The sequence below is a fragment of the Rhinoderma darwinii genome, chromosome 6, assembly GCF_050947455.1.
Source record: "Rhinoderma darwinii isolate aRhiDar2 chromosome 6, aRhiDar2.hap1, whole genome shotgun sequence".
Taxonomy (NCBI): domain Eukaryota; kingdom Metazoa; phylum Chordata; class Amphibia; order Anura; family Rhinodermatidae; genus Rhinoderma; species Rhinoderma darwinii.
The window spans coordinates 9,628,049-9,648,723 of NC_134692.1; the positions used below are offsets into that span (position 1 = coordinate 9,628,049).

Here is a 20,675-nt window from a genome sequence, read left to right on the forward strand (position 1 = left end):
CTTAATATATATTTATAGCAGTCAGAGCACCGTTTTTCTGATACAGAGCGCTAAATGCCCTCCATAGACAGAGAGGAATTCTTAAACCTTTGCCAGTCTTAGTAAATCTGCCCCTTAGAGTCACATGATGAAATTCTGTCTGCCTGCAGCCACCACTAGGGGGAGCTTACTGCATACTGTGGTATTATTGTGTTCAATGTAGAATTATTAGGCAGTGAGCTCCCCCTGGTGGTGGCTGCAGGCAGACATAATGTTATAATGTAACTCTATATCAATGCAGAAGGTTGGACCTATTTAGAAACCATAAAATGGCGCTCTTGTGTGGACATTAGGTTTGAAAATCAGTTTCTGACGTTTTAGTTTAGACGCGTTTCTTATCCACATTCGGACGTTCCTGTGTGGTCCTGGCCTTAGAGCCGGAGGCAGCAACGAGCCCCCCGGCGTTTCTATAGAGCGGGCGGCCTTCCTCCTCTCTTCAGCCATGTCTTCTTCTCTTTCCAGTGGCAAGCCATCTCCCTGACCGTCATTGAGAAAGTTCAGATTGCAGCTGCCATCTTGGGCTCCCTCTTCCTCTTCGCCAGCATCTCCTGGCTCATCTGGTCAACGTTCAGTCCCTCAGCAAAATGGCAGCGTCAGGACCTGCTCTTCCAGATCTGCTATGGGATGTACGGCTTCATGGACATCGTGTGTATAGGTGAGCTGCGCTGGTTATACGGGACAGGGGCTCGAGTTTTCTACTATTGAGTGACAGCTGCAGTCCACAAGATTGCTTACAACTCAATGTCTTCATGTGGACTGCAGCTGTCACTCAATAGTTAAGATCAATCAGTAGCGATACAAAAAGTTCTCGCTGTAGCCCCTTTCGTTAGGGGGGTACAGAATAACAGGCCAGGGCTACACCTAGACTTTTTGTAACGCCACTGATTGACTTTAACTATTGAGTGACAGCTGCCGTCCACATGAAGACATTGAGTTGTAGGCAATCTTGTGGACGGCAGCTGTCACTCAATAGTTAAGATCAATCAGTAGTGCTACAAATAGATCATGGACGGCGAGGCTCGCTAGGTGCTATTAAAGAGGCAGGATAACGGATACAACCTCAGTTTAGAGGGAGGGTCCAGACATTTCTTACTTAAAAGGTGACAACCAGTAATGGACACCATTAGCGCTATTATAGGGTTGTCACCCAGTTTTTCCAGGCTCCTGAGTTTTAATTCTGCCCAGTTATGTAGCAAAATTAATATATAGAAGCCTATCGCTACAGAAAAAAGCAGAGATGTCACATGGGAGGCGGAGAAAGCTGGGTGACAACTCCTGGCCGCCATATTGGTTGTCCATGAACAATGCGATTTTTCATAATGGTTCATGTCCAAATACAGTAAAAAAACGAAATACTTTTTTCCGAGCCTTAAAGGGAACCAGTACCTACGGGATTATTCAATATTCTGGATTATTGGGAAGTCATAAGAAGGACATACAACTTCCTTATAGAGGTAGAGAAGCTTCCAGGGACACAGCCCAAAATAAAAGGCTCATTTAACATCTCCTGTATCTGCTTCTAGTTTTGTGAGGTTTTGGATCCTGTTGCAGCGCTGCGCCTAAAACAAGTTCTGGATCATCAGAATTTCTTATGCCAGATTAAGGGAATTTTACTGTATGCGCATTGTATGCTTCTGTGGCCCCATATTGTAAACTTGTCATTCATACATGAAAATTCTAGTGGTGACTGTCAGAGCTCACGAGATGGACCCGGTGACATCACTGCACCCAGCACAGTGATGTCACTAAATATGAGACACTCAACCAATGAGCTCGCCGAATGTAAAAAGCTATTAGTGTAAGGTATAAAGTCATTCTCTCTAATGACTGGTCAAGGGAATGGCTGTAATGCAGGGCCCCCTCATAAAAATCAGGTATGTGAGCCTCAGTTTCCCGACCATGGGCACTGCACGTCCACCTGACCACTCAGTATTAGGGTATGTTCACACGAGGGCGTCCGTTACGGCTGAAATTACCGCGATGTTTCAGCCTGAAAACATCCCCGTAATTTCAGCCGTATCGGCATGTGCAGGCGCTTGAACGCCGCGTCCATTACGGACGTAATTGGCGCTGCTATTCATTGAAGTCAATGAATAACGGCTCCAATTACGGCCAAAGAAGTGACAGGTCACTTCTTTGACGCGGGCGTCTATTTACGCGCCGTCTTTTGACAGCGGCGCGTAAATTACGCCTCGTGTGAACAGACAAACGTCTGCCCATTGCTTTCAATGGGCAGATGTTTGTCAGCGCTATTGAGGCGCTATTTTCAGACGTAATTCGGGGCAAACACGCCCGAATTACGTCCGTAAATAGGCCGTGTGAACATACCCTAAAAGGGAATGTCCTGGATTAGAAAAACATGGCTGCTTTCTACTAGAAATAGCGCTGCTCTTGTACATGGCTGTGTTTGGTACTGCAGCTCAACCACATTCAGGTGAATTACCAGGCACAGCCCATGGACAAGAGTGGCGCTATTTCTAGTAGGTGGCAGCCATGATTATCTATCGTCCTTGCAACATTTGTATTATTACTGTTCTTTTATGAAGAGAATGGCGCAGGTTTTTATGAAACAAACTTATGGAACATATGACACGGGGAAAATGTATCCCACAAGTGACACTAGTGATAAATGAGGCTTCATCGTAACTTTGCGGCCCATGTCCAAGGCGGTGGTGCCTGAGTCACATGACTCGCGGGCTGAGCAGCTGGAGTGTCGCTCTGTCAATATGCTCGTGTTGTAATTATTTCCCGGTTTGTTGTGTCACCACCGTTCATCGTTACAGATGCCATGTTCCCGGTATCTGCGTCTAGACGGAGTGGAGAGCCGGGGCACTGGAGGAATCAGTGGTTTGTTAATGAGCTGTTAATGATCGGAGCTGGCGCTGCATGAAATGCTTCATCCATTCCACTCACACCAGTTCTGAAGTGTAACCATGAAATAGTAAAAACGTGAGGAAGCTGCAAATAATACGCCACGTCCATGGGGAACCGGGCGGAAGTTTTCTGTATTTGGGAGGTTGTGTGGTCCCCATGGTGACATTCTGAGGGCCGTGTATAAAAAGTATCGAAAAATTTATTTTAGCTGCGATTAAACCAAATCTGCAACATGTTTAACTGCACTTCATAAATTGTTGCAGTTCGAAATGATGGGAGTTCTGTCCCGCCTGCTGTACGTCTGCACTATTATTCCAGTAAATAACTGGTGCAATGTGTTCATACATGATGAAATATACAGAAATGTGGCAAAATGCATTAGCATTCATACTTTTTTTTTTATCCATGTATTATCACAAAGTCTCAACATATTTGTCAAGGTCTGTAGCATATTCAGAGTCCAGTAGTTGTCAAGTAAAAGTTTGGTAGACGGATAAGCAAAAACAGGTTGTAGTTTTTGGCAGGGACGTGGTCAGGAAACAATCCAAGTTTGGTACACAGATAAACGGCAACAGTTTGTAGCATAAAGCAGAGACGTGGTCAGGAAACAATCCAAGTTCGTTTCACAGATATTTGGGAATAGTTATATAAGCGATTGTTTGACAGTGTTGTTGTTTGGGCACTCTATGGTACAGTTACTGTATCTCTACTATTTGGGCACTATACGATACACTAAGTTGGATGGGGCCTTAAGAGAAGGTATTACACAGTGCACCATCCTACGACCAGCTCTAATAATATAATGTATCCCACCATGTCATGGGAGGTCCCTCTCATAATGAGATGCTGTAAAAGTAGGGCAAAGATGTCTTAGAAGTAATCCTATTAATATGTATGAGTATATACAAAGTCAATACAAAGAACTGGAACATGATCATCCCAAAAATTGTACAAAGAATCAGGGGACATTCACAATGTTTGGAGGCGGCTCCATTACCAATATCGGAAAGGATTCTTTACAGTAAGAGCAGTCAAACTATAGAATGCCCGATCCAAAGAGGTAGTAAGGGCAAGAATAATGAAAAAACTTCCCTGTGAAGTAAAATGGCCACAGTTGGCCCTAAAATTTTGCCTTCCTCTGGATCGAACATCTCAGTCAGGGATCGGTTAATCTTCAGAAGCGTAATTATAGGGAGAGCAGAGTTTGCGGTTGCACCCGGGCACTGGAGCTTGAGTGGGCACAAAAGGTCCATCTGCCCCATATGAGACCAGTCCTATAAGTTACGTGTTGATAGTTGAGGACCTGTTAAAGATTTTGCACTGGGGCCCAGGAGCTTCAAGTTACGTCTATGCTGAACTTGACAGATGAGTGTCTTTTTTCTGTAACTATGTATCAGTGCATTATACTAAGTATCAATGCATATTATTGTATCTCGTCATTCATTAGGAGCACGACTAATGGAAGCCCGAGGGGCATGATGCTTGCAGGAGCACAGCAGAGTAATAGGTGGGGTCCCAATGGTCCGACCCCACATGAACCAGGTCTCCAACAGATTCCGAGCGTCTCTCTAGCTGCTCGGTGGGTGCCTCCATTCCTGTCGCTTTCAGGATCTGCGGAGCTGCTAATCTTGTGGGGTCTAGACTGTGGGTTTATGTGACGAGCTGGGGGTGCTCTTGTCTCCTCTCGCTCCTTCCATTGCATGAAATGCGTCAGCCGATGACTCCCCGCTCCAACGCTTTTCTTTTTCACTTTTTTTCTGCCAGAGAAGAAGTTATAGAGCAGAAAAGTTCTGGTGCGTCACCACACGCCCCGAGCCATAATAATTCCTCTTCCAAAAATGGGCAGCGGCCCCTGAGCAGCGCTATTATAACCATCGTTCAGAAGCCCCCGCAGCCGGTAATGTCTTCACTAGTAAATGAGACAGAGAGCGCCATAAAAATCATCACAAATCTTATAAATTTGCTGTTTTTTTTGTTTTTTTTAACGTCATTCCATCTGCATGAGAAAGGAACAGCAGGAAGCGCAGCAATTACTCATCGGAATGATCCCCCACCATCGGAAATTTACTGCTGGAGCGTTTCTGGTTGGCGAGCAAAGGACGAAAACTGAACCGGCAAATCAATGCGCTCTTAAAACCAATCAGACGCCGCCGCGTTTTATGATCTATTTTTTTAGGGTTTTATAGGAGACTGAGCAGAATTAATAGGTGTAACGGCTTTCTCACCCATTATATCAGCCAGTGTTACTACGCAAATGAATGACGGATTCCGAGGTTGTAATGTTCGCCGCCGGCTGGCGCTCCGGTCTCGCTCGCGTGATGTGCGATCGTAAAGCCGCTGCCGTTGGCTCGCTGCCGTCCCTCTCATTATGTAGATTGCAGTCTCTCCTAGGCACGGCCTCACATCTCTCTGATCCTGACAGATGGTAATGACAGACAATTATTTACTGGAGTCTGTTTTTGGTTGTTCTGCGGTTTTCACTGTTGTGCAGTGGATTCAGCGGAAGAAGAAACTCCACAATTATTTCTATATCAGCAAAAAACATGTTCACAAGCGCCACAATTCATGATGACGAACATGGAGCAGACAGTATCACACATGATAGGATTAGATACACAGCTCAGCAGACAGTATCACACATGATAGGATTAGATACACAGCTCAGCAGACAGTATCACACATGATAGGATTAGATACAGAGCTCAGCAGACAGTATCACACATGATAGGATTAGATACATAGCTCAGCAGACAGTATCACACATGATAGGATTAGATACACAGGCTCAGCAGACAGTATCACACATGATAGGATTAGATAAACAGCTCAGCAGACAGTATCACACATGATAGGATTAGATACACAGCTCAGCAGACAGTATCACACATGATAGGATTAGATACAGTGGCTCAGCAGACAGTATCACACATGATAGGATTAGATCCAGTGGCTCAGCAGACAGTATCACACATGATAGGATTAGATACAGGAGCTCAGCAGACAGTATCACACATGATAGGATTAGATACACAGCTCAGCAGACCGTATCACACATTATAGGATTAGATCCAGTGGCTCAGCAGACAGTATCACACATGATAGGATTAGATACACAGCTCAGCAGACAGTATCACACATGATAGGATTAGATACACAGCTCAGCAGACAGTATCACACATGATAGGATTAGATACACAGCTCAGCAGACAGTATCACACATGATAGGATTAGATCCAGTGGCTCAGCGGACAGTATCACACATGATAGGATTAGATACACAGCTCAGCAGACAGTATCACACATGATAGGATTAGATACAGCAGCTCATCAGACAGTATCACACATGATAGGATTAGATACACAGCTCAGCAGACAGTATCACACATGATAGGATTAGATACACAGCTCAGCAGACAGTATCACACATGATAGGATTAGATACATTGGCTCAGCAGAAAGTATCACACATGATAGGATTAGATACAGTGGCTCAGCAGACAGTATCACACGTGATAGGATTAGATACACCAGCACAGCAGACAGTATCACACATGAAAGGATTAGATACAGTGGCTCAGCAGACAGTATCACACATGATAGGATTAGATACACAGCTCAGCAGACAGTATCACACATGATAGGATTAGATACACAGCTCAGCAGACAGTATCACACATGATAGGATTAGATACATTGGCTCAGCAGAAAGTATCACACATGATAGGATTAGATACAGTGGCTCAGCAGACAGTATCACTCGTGATAGGATTAGATACACGGCTCAGCAGACAGTATCACACATGATAGGATTAGATATAGCAGCTCAGCAGACAGTATCACACATGATAGGATTAGATACAGTGGCTCAGCAGACAGTATCACTCGTGATAGGATTAGATACACAGCTCAGCAGACAGTATCACACATGATAGGATTAGATATAGCAGCTCAGCAGACAGTATCACACATGATAGGATTAGATACAGTGGCTCAGCAGACAGTATCACACATGATAGGATTAGATACAGTGGCTCAGCAGACAGTATCACACATGATAGGATTAGATACACCAGCACAGCAGACAGTATCACACATGATAGGATTAGATACACTGGCTCAGCAGACAGTATCACACGTGATAGGATTAGATACACGGCTCAGCAGACAGTATCACACATGATAGTTTTGGATACAGCAGCTCATCAGACAGTATCACACATGATAGGATTAGATACAGTGGCTCAGCAGACAGTATCACACATGATAGGATTAGATACACCAGCACAGCAGACAGTATCACACATGATAGGATTAGATACACTGGCTCAGCAGACAGTATCACACGTGATAGGATTAGATACACGGCTCAGCAGACAGTATCACACATGATAGTTTTGGATACAGCAGCTCATCAGACAGTATCACACATGATAGGATTAGATACAGCGACTCCCACACAATCTCGAGTGCAGACCCCCACCCTGATCACATTGCACCGACGGAGCGGAGAGAGAACAACTCTGCTGTAAGAGCGGCGTGTAGCGACATTCATATGGTGACGGCTCTGTCAAGCGCCTCGTGTCAGTGACATCCTGCTCGGCTGCTGACAGCTCCTTATAGACACGTTAGCAGCCAATTCCATATTAACCACCAGGATCGATGAGAAAGACGCAGCACAAAGATCTCCGCACTCATCCAAGAGGGGAGACGCAACCTATAAAGACCGCAGCGGAAAATCCTGCAACTTTCTATATACTTTTGTCTCATTTCTCACCATTTTCAAGATATCTGCTTGCTGAATAGAACGTTCTCTTTTACAGAAACTGTCTGAAAACCTGTACAGTACATACTTTTCACAGCTGAGGGATCGGTACAATTGTATCCAGTGTAGACAATCCTATGTGAGCTGGCAATGAACTGGGACTTTGTGGCTTACAATGTACAGGGGGTACAATGGCTGGTAGTATACTGGGTACTCTATGGCTGACAATGTACGGGGCGCACTATAGCTGGCAATGTACTAGGCACACTATGGTTGGTAGTATACCAGGCACACTATGGCTGGCAATGTACTGGGCGCACTATGGCTGTAAATTTACTGGGCGCACTATGGCTGGCAATGTACTGGGCGCACTATGGCTGGCAATGTACTGGGTGCACTATCGCTGTCAATGTACTGGGCGCACTACGGCTGGCAATGTACTGGGCGCACTATGGCTGGCAATGTACTGGGCGCACTACGGCTGGCAATGTACTGGGCGCACTATGGCTGGCAATGTACTGGGCGCACTATGGCTGGCAATGTACTGGGCGCACTATGGCTGGCAATGTACTGGGCGCACTATGACTGGCAATGTACTGGGCGCACTACGGCTGGCAATGTACTGGGCGCACTATGGCTGGCAATGTACTGGGCGCACTATGGCTGGCAATGTACTAGGCACACTATGGCTGGCTTTGTACTGGGCACACGGTAGCTGACAATGTACTGGGCACACTATGGCTGGCTTTGTACTGGGCACACGGTAGCTGACAATGTACTGGGCACACTGTAGCTGGCAATGTACTGGGCGCACTATAGCTGGCAATGTACTGGGCACACTATGGCTGGCAATGTACTGGGCACACTATGGCTGGCAATGTACTGGGCACACTATGACTAGCAGAGTACTGGGCACACTATAGCTGGAAATGAACTGGGCACACTATAGCGGTCAATGCATTAGGTGCACTATGGCTGGCAATGTACTGGTCACACCATGGCTGGCAATGTACTGGGCGCATTATGGCTGGCAATGTACTGGGCACACTATACCTGGCAATGTACTGGGCGCACTATACCTGGCAATGTACTGGGCACACTATGGTTGGTGGTATACCGGGCGCGCTATGGCTGGCAATGTACTGGGCGCACTATACCTGGCAATGTACAGGGCGCACTATACCTGGCAATGTACAGGGCACACTATGCTTGGTAGTATACGGGGCGCACTATGGCTGGCAATGTACTGGGCGCACTATGGCTGGCAATTTACTGAGCACACTATAGCTGGCAATGTACTGGGCGCACTATGGCTGGCAATGTACTGGGCGCACTATGGCTGGCAATTTACTGGGCGCACTATTCCTGGCAATGTACTAGGCGCTTATGGCTGGAAATGTACTGGGCACACTATGGTTGGTGGTATACCGGGCGCGCTATGGCTGGCAATGTACTGGGCGCACTATACCTGGCAATGTACTGGGCACACTATGGTTGGTAGTATACGGGGTGCACTGTGGCTGGCAATGTACTGGGCGCACTATGGCTGGCAATTTACTGAGCACACTATAGCTGGCAATGTACTGGGCGCACTATGGCTGGCAATGTACTGGGCGCACTATGGCTGGCAATGTACTGGGCGCACTATGGCTGGCAATTTACTGAGCACACTATAGCTGGCAATGTACTGGGCGCACTATGGCTGGCAATGTACTGGGCGCACTATGGCTGGCAATGTACTGGGCGCATTATGGCTGGCAATGTACTGGGCACACTATGGTTGGTGGTATACCGGGCGCGCTATGGCTGGCAATGTACTGGGCGCACTATACCTGGCAATGTACTGGGCACACTATGGTTGGTAGTATACGGGGCGCACTATGGCTGGCAATGTACTGTGCGCACTATGGCTGGCAATTTACTGAGCACACTATAGCTGGCAATGTACTTGGCGCACTATGGCTGGCAATGTACTGGGCGCACTATGGCTGGCAATTTACTGGGCGCACTATGGCTGGCAATGTACTGGGCGCACTATGGCTGGAAATGTACTGGGCGCACTATGGCTGGCAATGTACTGGGCGCACTATGGCTGGCAATGTACTGGGCGCACTATGGCTGGCAATGTACTGGGCGCACTATGGCTGGCAATGTACTGGGCGCACTATGGCTGGCAATGTACTGGGCGCACTACGGCTGGCAATGTACTGGGCGCACTATGGCTGGCAATGTACTGGGCGCACTATGGCTGGCAATGTACTGGGCACACTATGGCTGGCTTTGTACTGGGCACACGGTAGCTGACAATGTACTGGGCACACTATGGCTGGCTTTGTACTGGGCACACGGTAGCTGACAATGTACTGGGCACACTGTAGCTGGCAATGTACTGGGCGCACTATAGCTGGCAATGTACTGGGCACACTATGGCTGGCAATGTACTGGGCACACTATGGCTGGCAATGTACTGGGCACACTATGACTAGCAGAGTACTGGGCACACTATAGCTGGAAATGAACTGGGCACACTATAGCGGTCAATGCATTAGGTGCACTATGGCTGGCAATGTACTGGTCACACCATGGCTGGCAATGTACTGGGCGCATTATGGCTGGCAATGTACTGGGCACACTATACCTGGCAATGTACTGGGCGCACTATACCTGGCAATGTACTGTGCACACTATGGTTGGTGGTATACCGGGCGCGCTATGGCTGGCAATGTACTGGGCGCACTATACCTGGCAATGTACAGGGCGCACTATACCTGGCAATGTACAGGGCACACTATGCTTGGTAGTATACGGGGCGCACTATGGCTGGCAATGTACTGGGCGCACTATGGCTGGCAATGTACTGGGCGCACTATGGCTGGCAATTTACTGAGCGCACTATGGCTGGCAATGTACTGGGCGCACTATGGCTGGCAATTTACTGGGCGCACTATTCCTGGCAATGTACTAGGCGCTTATGGCTGGAAATGTACTGGGCACACTATGGTTGGTGGTATACCGGGCGCGCTATGGCTGGCAATGTACTGGGCGCACTATACCTGGCAATGTACTGGGCACACTATGGTTGGTAGTATACGGGGTGCACTGTGGCTGGCAATGTACTGGGCGCACTATGGCTGGCAATTTACTGAGCACACTATAGCTGGCAATGTACTGGGCGCACTATGGCTGGCAATGTACTGGGCGCACTATGGCTGGCAATGTACTGGGCGCACTATGGCTGGCAATTTACTGAGCACACTATAGCTGGCAATGTACTGGGCGCACTATGGCTGGCAATGTACTGGGCGCACTATGGCTGGCAATGTACTGGGCGCATTATGGCTGGCAATGTACTGGGCACACTATGGTTGGTGGTATACCGGGCGCGCTATGGCTGGCAATGTACTGGGCGCACTATACCTGGCAATGTACTGGGCACACTATGGTTGGTAGTATACGGGGCGCACTATGGCTGGCAATGTACTGTGCGCACTATGGCTGGCAATTTACTGAGCACACTATAGCTGGCAATGTACTTGGCGCACTATGGCTGGCAATGTACTGGGCGCACTATGGCTGGCAATTTACTGGGCGCACTATGGCTGGCAATGTACTGGGCGCACTATGGCTGGAAATGTACTGGGCGCACTATGGCTGGCAATGTACTGGGCGCACTATGGCTGGCAATGTACTGGGCGCACTATGGCTGGCAATGTACTGGGCGCACTATGGCTGGCAATGTACTGGGCGCACTATAGCTGGCAATGTACTGGGCGCACTATGGCTGGCAATGTACTGGGCGCACTATGGCTGGCAATGTACTGGGCGCACTATGGCTGGCAATTTACTGGGCGCACTATGGCTGGCAATTTACTGGGCGCACTATGGCTGGCAATGTACTGGGCACACTATGGCTGGCAATGTACTGGGCGCACTATGGCTGGCAATGTACTGTTTGATAATGGCTGGCAATGTACTGGGCGCACTATAGCTGGCAATGTACTGGGCGCATTATGGCTGGCAATGTACTGGGCGCACTATAGCTGGCAATGTACTGGGCGCATTATGGCTGGCAATGTACTGGTTATACCAGCATGCTCCATATCACTCATCATACAAAGGGCGAGAAATTGCCAGACCTCAGAGACCAATATTGTTGATAAAGTCTTAGGGTTTGTGCACACACACTAATTACGTCCGTAATTGACGGACGTATTTCGGCCGCAAGTCCCGGACCGAACACAGTTCAAGGAGCCGGGCTCCTAGCATCATACTTATGTACGACGCTAGAAGTCCCTGCCTCGCTGCAGGACAACTGTCCCGTACTGTAAACATGATTACACTACGGGACAGTTGTCCTGCAGCGAGGCAGGGACTCCTAGCATCGTACATAAGTATGATGCTAGGAGCCCGGCTCCCTGCACTGTGTTCGGTCCGGGACTTGCGGCCGAAATACGTCCGTCAATTACGGACGTAATTAGTGTGTGTGCACAAACCCTAACCTTACTGTCACTGCTCCTCATTTATTGCCTTAATACAGCTCCATAATCCTCTCCTACCGTCTCATCACCATCCTCTCCCTCATCCTTCATCTGTGCAGATATGATCAATGCTTTCTGATGTCATGTTTGTTACTTCTACTCAATGTGTGAGAAGATTACACACAAAACACCTTCCACGGCCCCATATACTGTACATATATAATTATATACAGAAGATACCCAGGTTATACCAGCATGCTCCATATCACTATATACAAGAAGATGTATAACTTATACCAGCTGTACATATATAATTATATACAGAAGATACCCAGGTTATACAAGCATGCTCCATATCACTATATACAAGAAGATGCATAACTTATACCAGCTGTACATATATAATTATATACAGAAGATACCCAGGTTATACCAGCATGCTCCATATCTCTATATACAAGAAGATGTATAACTTATACCAGCTGTACATATACAATTATATACAGAAGATACCCAGGTTATACCAGCATGCTCCATATCACTATATACAAGAAGATGTATAACTTATACCAGCTGTACATATACAATTATATACAGAAGATACCCAGGTTATACCAGCATGCTCCATATCACTATATACAAGAAGATGTATAACTTATACCAGCTGTACATATACAATTATATACAGAAGATACCCAGGTTATACCAGCATGCTCCATATCACTATATACAAGAAGATATATAACTTATACCAGCTGTACATATATAATTATATACAGGAGATACCCAGGTTATACCAGCATGCTCCATATCACTATATACAGGAAGATATATAACTTATACCAGCTGTACATATATAATTATATACAGGAGATACCCAGGTTATACCAGCATGCTCCATATCACTATATACAAGAAGATGTATAACTTATACCAGCTGTACATATATAATTATATACAGAAGATACCCAGGTTATACCAGCATGCTTCATATCACTATATACAAGACGATGTATAACTTATACCAGCTGTACATATATAATTATATACAGAAGATACCCAGGTTATACCAGCATGCTCCATATCACTATATACAAGAAGATGTATAACTTATACCAGCTGTACATATATAATTATATACAGAAGATACCCAGGTTATACCAGCATGCTCCATATCACTATATACAAGAAGATGTATAACTTATACCAGCTGTACATATATAATTACATACAGAAGATACCCAGGTTATACCAGCATGCTCCATATCACTATATACAAGAAGATGTATAACTTATACCAGCTGTACATATATAATTATATACAGAAGATACCCGGGTTATACCAGCATGCTTCATATCACTATATACAGGAAGATGTGTAACTTATACCAGGTGTACATATATGATTATATACAGAAGATACCCAGGTTATACCAGCATGCTCCATATCACTATATACAAGAAGATGTGTAACTTATACCAGCTGTACATATATATGTATATATAGAAGATACCCAGATTATACCAGCATGCTCCATATCACTATATACAAGAAGATGTATAACTTATACCAGCAGTACAAATATAATTATATACAGAAGATACCCAGGTTATACCAGTTGTACATATATAATTATATACAGAAGATACCCAGGTTATACCAGCATGCTCCATATCACTATATACAAGAAGATGTATAACTTATACCAGCTGTACATATATAATTATATACAGAAGATACCCGGGTTATACCAGCATGCTTCATATCACTATATACAGGAAGATGTGTAACTTATACCAGCTGTACATATATAATTATATACAGAAGATACCCAGGTTATACCAGCATGCTCCATATCACTATATACAAGAAGATGTGTAACTTATTCCAGCTGTACATATATAATTATATACAGAATATACCCAGGTTATACCAGCATGCTCCATATCACTATATACAAGAAGATGTATAACTTATACCAGCTGTACATATATAATTATATACAGAAGATACCCAGGTTATACCAGCATGCTCCATATCACTATATACAAGATGATGTATAACTTATACCAGCTGTACATATATAATTATATACAGGAGATACCCAGGTTATACCAGCATGCTCCATATCACTATATACAAGAAGATGTATAACTTATACCAGCTGTACATATATAATTATATACAGGAGATACCCGGGTTATACCAGCATGCTCCATATTACCATATACAAGAAGATGTATAACTTATACCAGCTGTACATATATAATTATATACAGATGATGCCCAGGTTATACCAGCATGCTCCATATCACTATATACAAGAAGATATATAACTTATACCAGCTGTACATATATAATTATATACAGAAGATACCCAGGTTATACCAGCATGCTCCAGATCACTATATACAAGAAGATGTATAACTTATACCAGCTGTACATATATAATTATATACAGAAGATACCCAGGTTATACCAGCATGCTCCATATCACTATATACAAGAAGATGTATAACTTATACCAGCTGTACATATATAATTATACACAGAATATACCCAGGTTATACCAGCATGCTCCATATCACTATATACAGGAAGATGTATAACTTATACCAGCTGTACATATATAATTATATACAGAAGATACCCAGGTTATACCAGCCTGCTCCATATCACTATATACAAGAAGATGTATAACTTATACCAGCTGTACATATATAATTATATACAGAAGATACCCAGGTTATACCAGCATGCTCCATATCACTATATACAAGAAGATGTATAACTTATACCAGCTGTACATATATAATTATATACAGGAGATACCCAGGTTATACCAGCACGCTCCATATCACTATATACAGGAAGATGTATAACTTATACCAGCTGTACATATATAATTATATACAGAATATACCCAGGTTATACCAGCATGCTCCATATCACTATATACAGGAATATGTATAACTTATACCAGCTGTACATATATAATTATATACAGAAGATACCCAGGTTATACCGGCATGCTCCATATCACTATATACAAGAAGATGTATAACTTATACCAGCTGTACATATATAATTTCTTGACTGTAATGAACCTTTATGAATTTCCTTGTATTGCGCTATATAGAAGAGACTCGGTGTGTGATTTGATCTTTCCATCTTCTGCTCTAATTACATTTGCCTCCTGCCAGACATGAAACCATCACATCTTTGTCCAAAACATCTGTACGCTTCAATCACTTTTATCCAAATTAATGCCATTCACATGCAGATCAGGCTCGCTCGGTGCGTACAATAACCCGGCAAGCTCAAAGACTTTCTGCAGGATCAAATCCCAAACTGCTGGTCTATAGCAAGGAGCGAGGGCAGGAAGCCAGAGACCAACACACAAGTCGCAGAGGTCTTATAATGGAGGACCCCGCCTGCCTGGACTTCAAAACCGAAGATCATTCTCCAGCTGCTCAGCGGCCGAGTCCTGCGCCGGGCTGAAGTGATGCGTCTCGAGCTGGCGAAGAGACAGATGTTGATAGCTCAATAGCGGAGGGTCGTGTAGAGGGGAAGAGGCTGCAGGTGCATCCGGATAGCTTTATGTGAATCACTGTCAGCAAGCTGGCTCTTAACAAGCCTTCAAGTCAATTTCCACCCTTGCACATTATTTTGTTGTGTTTTTCTAAAGAGATCCAAAATTCTGTTCTGAATAATTTCTTAATGTATCAGAGATCAGTTGTGCTCCAAATCCCCTGCAAAGACATTGAGTTAAATGATACAATTCTGACTGCCTACAGTCACCACTAGGGGGAGCTTACCGAATACCATTTATACATTAAACTCAATAATAAAAAATGTATGCAGCAAGATCCTCCTAGTGGTGACTGCTGGCAACCAGAATTGTTTCATATAGCACCATGTCTATATGTGGGATTTGGAAACATATAGAGCTATGAAGATGTATTAAAGAAATGAGTCAGCACAGAATGTTAAACCTTAACATGATGTTATAATGTGGAGAATCAATCTAAGGTGTATTTCTAAGAATCAGTTTACAGTTCAATTAATATGCAAGTACATTGCAATAACTTATCTTGTACTGATGCTGTGTTACATCCTGTATTATACTCCAGAGCTGCACTCACTATTCTGCTGGTGGAGTCACTGTGTACATACATTACATTACTTATGCTGTACTGATCCTAAATTACATCCTGTATTATACTCCAGAGCTGCACTCACTATTCTGCTGGTGGGGTCACTGTGTACATACATTACTTATCCTGTACTGATCCAGAGTTACATACACCAGAGCTGCGCACACTATTCTGCTGGTGGAGTCACTGTGTACATACATTACATTACTTATCCTGTACTGATCCGGAGTTACATCCTGTATTATACTCCAGAGCTGCACTCACTATTCTGCTGGTGGAGTCACTGTGTTCATACATTACATTACTTATCCTGTACTGATCCTGAGTTATATCCTGTATTATACTCCAGAGCTGCACTCACTATTCTACTGGTGGAGTCACTATGTACATACATTACATTACTTATCCTGTACTGATCCTGAGTTATATCCTGTATTATACTCCAGAGCTGCACTCGCTATTCTGCTGGTGGAGTCACTGTGTACATACATTTCATTACTAATCCTGTACTGATACTGAGTTACATTCTGTATTATACTCCAGAGCTGCACTCACTATTCTGCTGGTGGAGTCACTCTGTACATACATTACATTACTTATCCTGTACTGATCCTGAGTTATATCCTGTATTATACTCCAGAGCTGCACTCACTATTCTGCTGGTGGAGTCACTGTGTACATACATTACATTACTTATCCTGTACTGATCCTGAGTTATATCCTGTATTATACTCCAGAGCTGCACTCACTATTCTGCTGGTGGAGTCACTGTGTACATACATTACATTACTTATCCTGTACTGATCCTGAGTTATATCCTATATTATACTCCAGAGCTGCACTCACTATTCTGCTGGTGTAGTCACTGTGTACATACATTACATTACTTATCCTGTACTGATCCTGAGTTATATCCTGTATCTCTTTATTTTATATAAATTTACAAAACATAAACTGAAAAACAAATACATAACTAATTCCATATAACCAAAAAGTCACAACCCAATTCTTATAAACAAATTTTCTTATATACATCTCTGTATATGAGAAGAGAAAACGATACCAGACCCGGCCACATACACCCCACTCTTATATACTTACATCTACACTTCATCCGAAGCTAAACAATAACTAGAATATATACAAACATCATATAAACGTAATCCAAAGTACTAACAGAAAATCCCCCGACCCGCGTCAACCAAGGGCCTAAAGAAACAACATAATAATGATGATAATAATAATAAAACAACAACATAATAATAATAAAATAATAATAATAATAACCCCAAAAATCCCAAATATAATAATACTAATCCCAATTTTTTTTTTTTTTTTTTATATATATATATTTTTTAATCACACTATACACATCCTGACTTTCCCTAACCTTACCCTTCTTACCTAAACTCCACCACCCCAGCCAGCATCTCGCCTCATGTCCTCTCACGTCCGCATAGTCCAGATGCTGGCCCCCACCACCACACCCAACACCCCAGCCCAGCCCCCCGCCCCATGTCCTCCCATGTCCGCATAGTCCGGGGCTGGGTCAGGCAAACCCCCCCCCCCCGACCCCCTCCCAACCTATCTATTAACCCCCTTAAGTCTATCCCTATTCTAACAACATTTCTACATTATAATACAATACACGTCACCAACCTGTCCAAATACCAAACCATATACAAAATACACCGTACCCGAAAGCACCAAGTTCGGTCGCTTGTAAACCTTTTTCCTGCCATTTCAATCCTAAACAAAACAAAAATCTTCCAGTGCTTACCTAGCCCATCACCAGATAGAGAGAAGGGAAAGCCCCCCCCAGCTCCCCCCCAGAGGCCAAGGTACCACGTCCACCGCTGCACCCTCCCTATCGCTTGCCCTATCTCCTTACCCTATTACTAACCCTTTCTTGACCCTATTGAAAGCTGACCCTATGCTGACCCTCACCTTTCCCTTATTCCGAGTCCTATCGCTATATTTTTTATTGGTGCCTCAGCGGAACGCAGACCCCCACCTCCAGTTGAGCACCGGTGACGACTCCCCCTCCCTCATGAAGGCAGACACATTAAGGCACCCAAAAGGAAAAGCCCCTCCAAAGACGAGAGGCTTTGGATGCTCCCAATCTGCCAACCTCCAAAGAATGCACCTTCACCAGGTCACCCATGATATTGCTAACAACCTCATCCACTAGGAGGATTTTCTTCTGGGTAGAAACTAGACATCGTGCATTCCACATAAAGTGCCTGACCACTATACTGACTAGAAACAAGGTGCAATGGTCCCTACCACCGAGGTCTCCGAACACTCCATAGGCCCACCCAGCATAGGAGAGGCTGGTTAGGCCTGGCCAACCAATGGAGGCTCCCACCCTTTTGTATACCTCTGTATTGAAAGGGCAATGAAGCAGGAAATGCTCCATGCTTTCCAGCACTCCGCCACACTCCTCCCGGGGGCAATCCCGATCATCAGAGCTTCTGCACTTTAGATTGTCCCTCACATACAGTCTCCCATGGAAGCAACGCCAAGCCAGATCCCAAAACTTCTGGGGAATCCTCGCTGAATTTAAAAGTTTTAATCCCACCCCGAGGTCACTACTTGGGCAGTCTTTGAGCGCCAGGGGCTTCTGGAAGTGGGTCATCAGGACCCTCCTGTCAAGAAATTTTCTCGACATGGTCCTGATCTCCCACACCTCCAGACCCCACCGGCGAACAATCTTCAGCGCCAGGGTGGCATAAGCCGGGAGATGTCCGTGAGGTGTACGCAGGTCTTTCACGTGCCCTCCTCTCTCCCATTCCTGGAAGAAAGGCCGAAACCACCCCCTGCAGGAGGATATCCACCAAGGAGCCCTCTCTTGCCAGAGGTTTGCCAGGTTGATCTTAACAAAGGTGTTCACTAGGAACACCACCGGGTTAACCATACCTAACCCGCCTAGTGTCCTTGGTAGGTAAGTAACCTCCCTCTTGATTAGGTTGAGCCTGTTCCCCCATAACAGCTGGAAGAACAGGCTATAGACCCGAGTCCAGAGAGGTTCTGGCAAGATGCACACACTGCCCAGGTAAAGCAACATGGGCACCAGGTAGGCCTTGGCCAAGTGAACCCTTTCCCTCAGGGTTAAGGACCAACCCTTCCATTGGTCGACCTTCTGGGCAACTAGATTCAGCCTATCCTCCCAGTTCTTCTTGGGGTAATCACCCGGGCCAAATTCGACTCCTAAGATCTTAGCAGACCCCTGAGGCTCTGGAAGGGTGTCCGGGAGATCAAAACCAGGATCTCCTCCTCCCAGCCAGAGACTTTTGCACTTATCCCGGTTGATCTTGGACCCAGATGCCAATGAGTAACGCTCCACTTCCGACATCACCCACTCTGCCTCCCCTCTCGAGGAGACAAAAATGGAGACGTCGTCTGCGTACGCAACCACCCTCTGAGTGGCCTCCGGCCCCTCCAGGCCGGCCCCGACTCCCGCCAATGGCCCACGATCGATCCTTTTAAGAAAAGGATCAATTGCGAACGCATATAGCAAAGGGCTCAAGGGACAACCCTGGCGGACACCAGACCCAACCTCAAAGGGGGTTCCAACCCAACCGTTCACCAGCGCAAAAGTCTCAGCCCCAGTGTATAAGGTCTGTAGCCAATTGACAAACCCCCCCGGTAGGCCGTACCTCAGAAGGACCGACCAGAGGTACTCGTGGTCCACCCGGTCAAAAGCCTTGGCCTGGTCCAAGGACAGGATGTACCCCTCCCACCGACCAGAATTTCCCTGCTCCACTGCCTCTCTGACACTGAGGACAGCACTAAATGTGCTGCGGCCTGGAACAGAGCAATGCTGGACCGGCGAAAGGAGCCGGGATGCAAACTTCACCAGCCGATTAAACAGCACCTTTGCGAGAACCTTTCTGTCCGTATTGAGCAGCGCTATGGGACGCCAATTCTCAATACGGGTCGAGTCTTTACCCTTCGATAAAACGATCAAGGCCGACCTCCTCATTGACATTGGCAAAGTACCCGAGGAAAGGCACTCATTAAACACCTCAGTCAAGAGGGGAACTAGGGTTCCTTTAAAAGTCTTATAAAACTCGGATGTTAAGCCATCCGGCCCTGGCGATTTTTTGAGGGCAAGCCCATCAATCGCCAATCCCACTTCCTCTTCCTTGATCGAATCTATCAAAACACCGAGAGAGGGGTCTACCCCTGGCTCAGGGATGGTTTCAGCCAGGAAAGCCGACATCTCGTCTCGGTTTGGATCTTGCTTCCCCAAGAGGTGCGAGTAGAAGGATCTGACGACCTCCAAGATCCCTGATTTGGATCTCTTCAGAGATCCTGTACTATCAATCAGTCCTGTCACAACCTTACGACTCACTGACATC

General features: G+C 45.4%; 1 protein-coding gene across 1 annotated transcript in view; it reads left to right on the forward strand.

Annotated features, from left to right (window-relative positions):
- The window catches only part of MARCHF4 (membrane associated ring-CH-type finger 4), a 101,502-nt gene that overhangs the window by 48,671 nt on the left and 32,156 nt on the right, over nucleotides 1–20,675 (forward strand). The window contains exon 4 of the mRNA XM_075829092.1: nucleotides 502–694. Coding sequence (XP_075685207.1) covers nucleotides 502–694 — 193 coding nt within the window. The remainder of the gene's footprint in view (nucleotides 1–501; nucleotides 695–20,675) is intronic.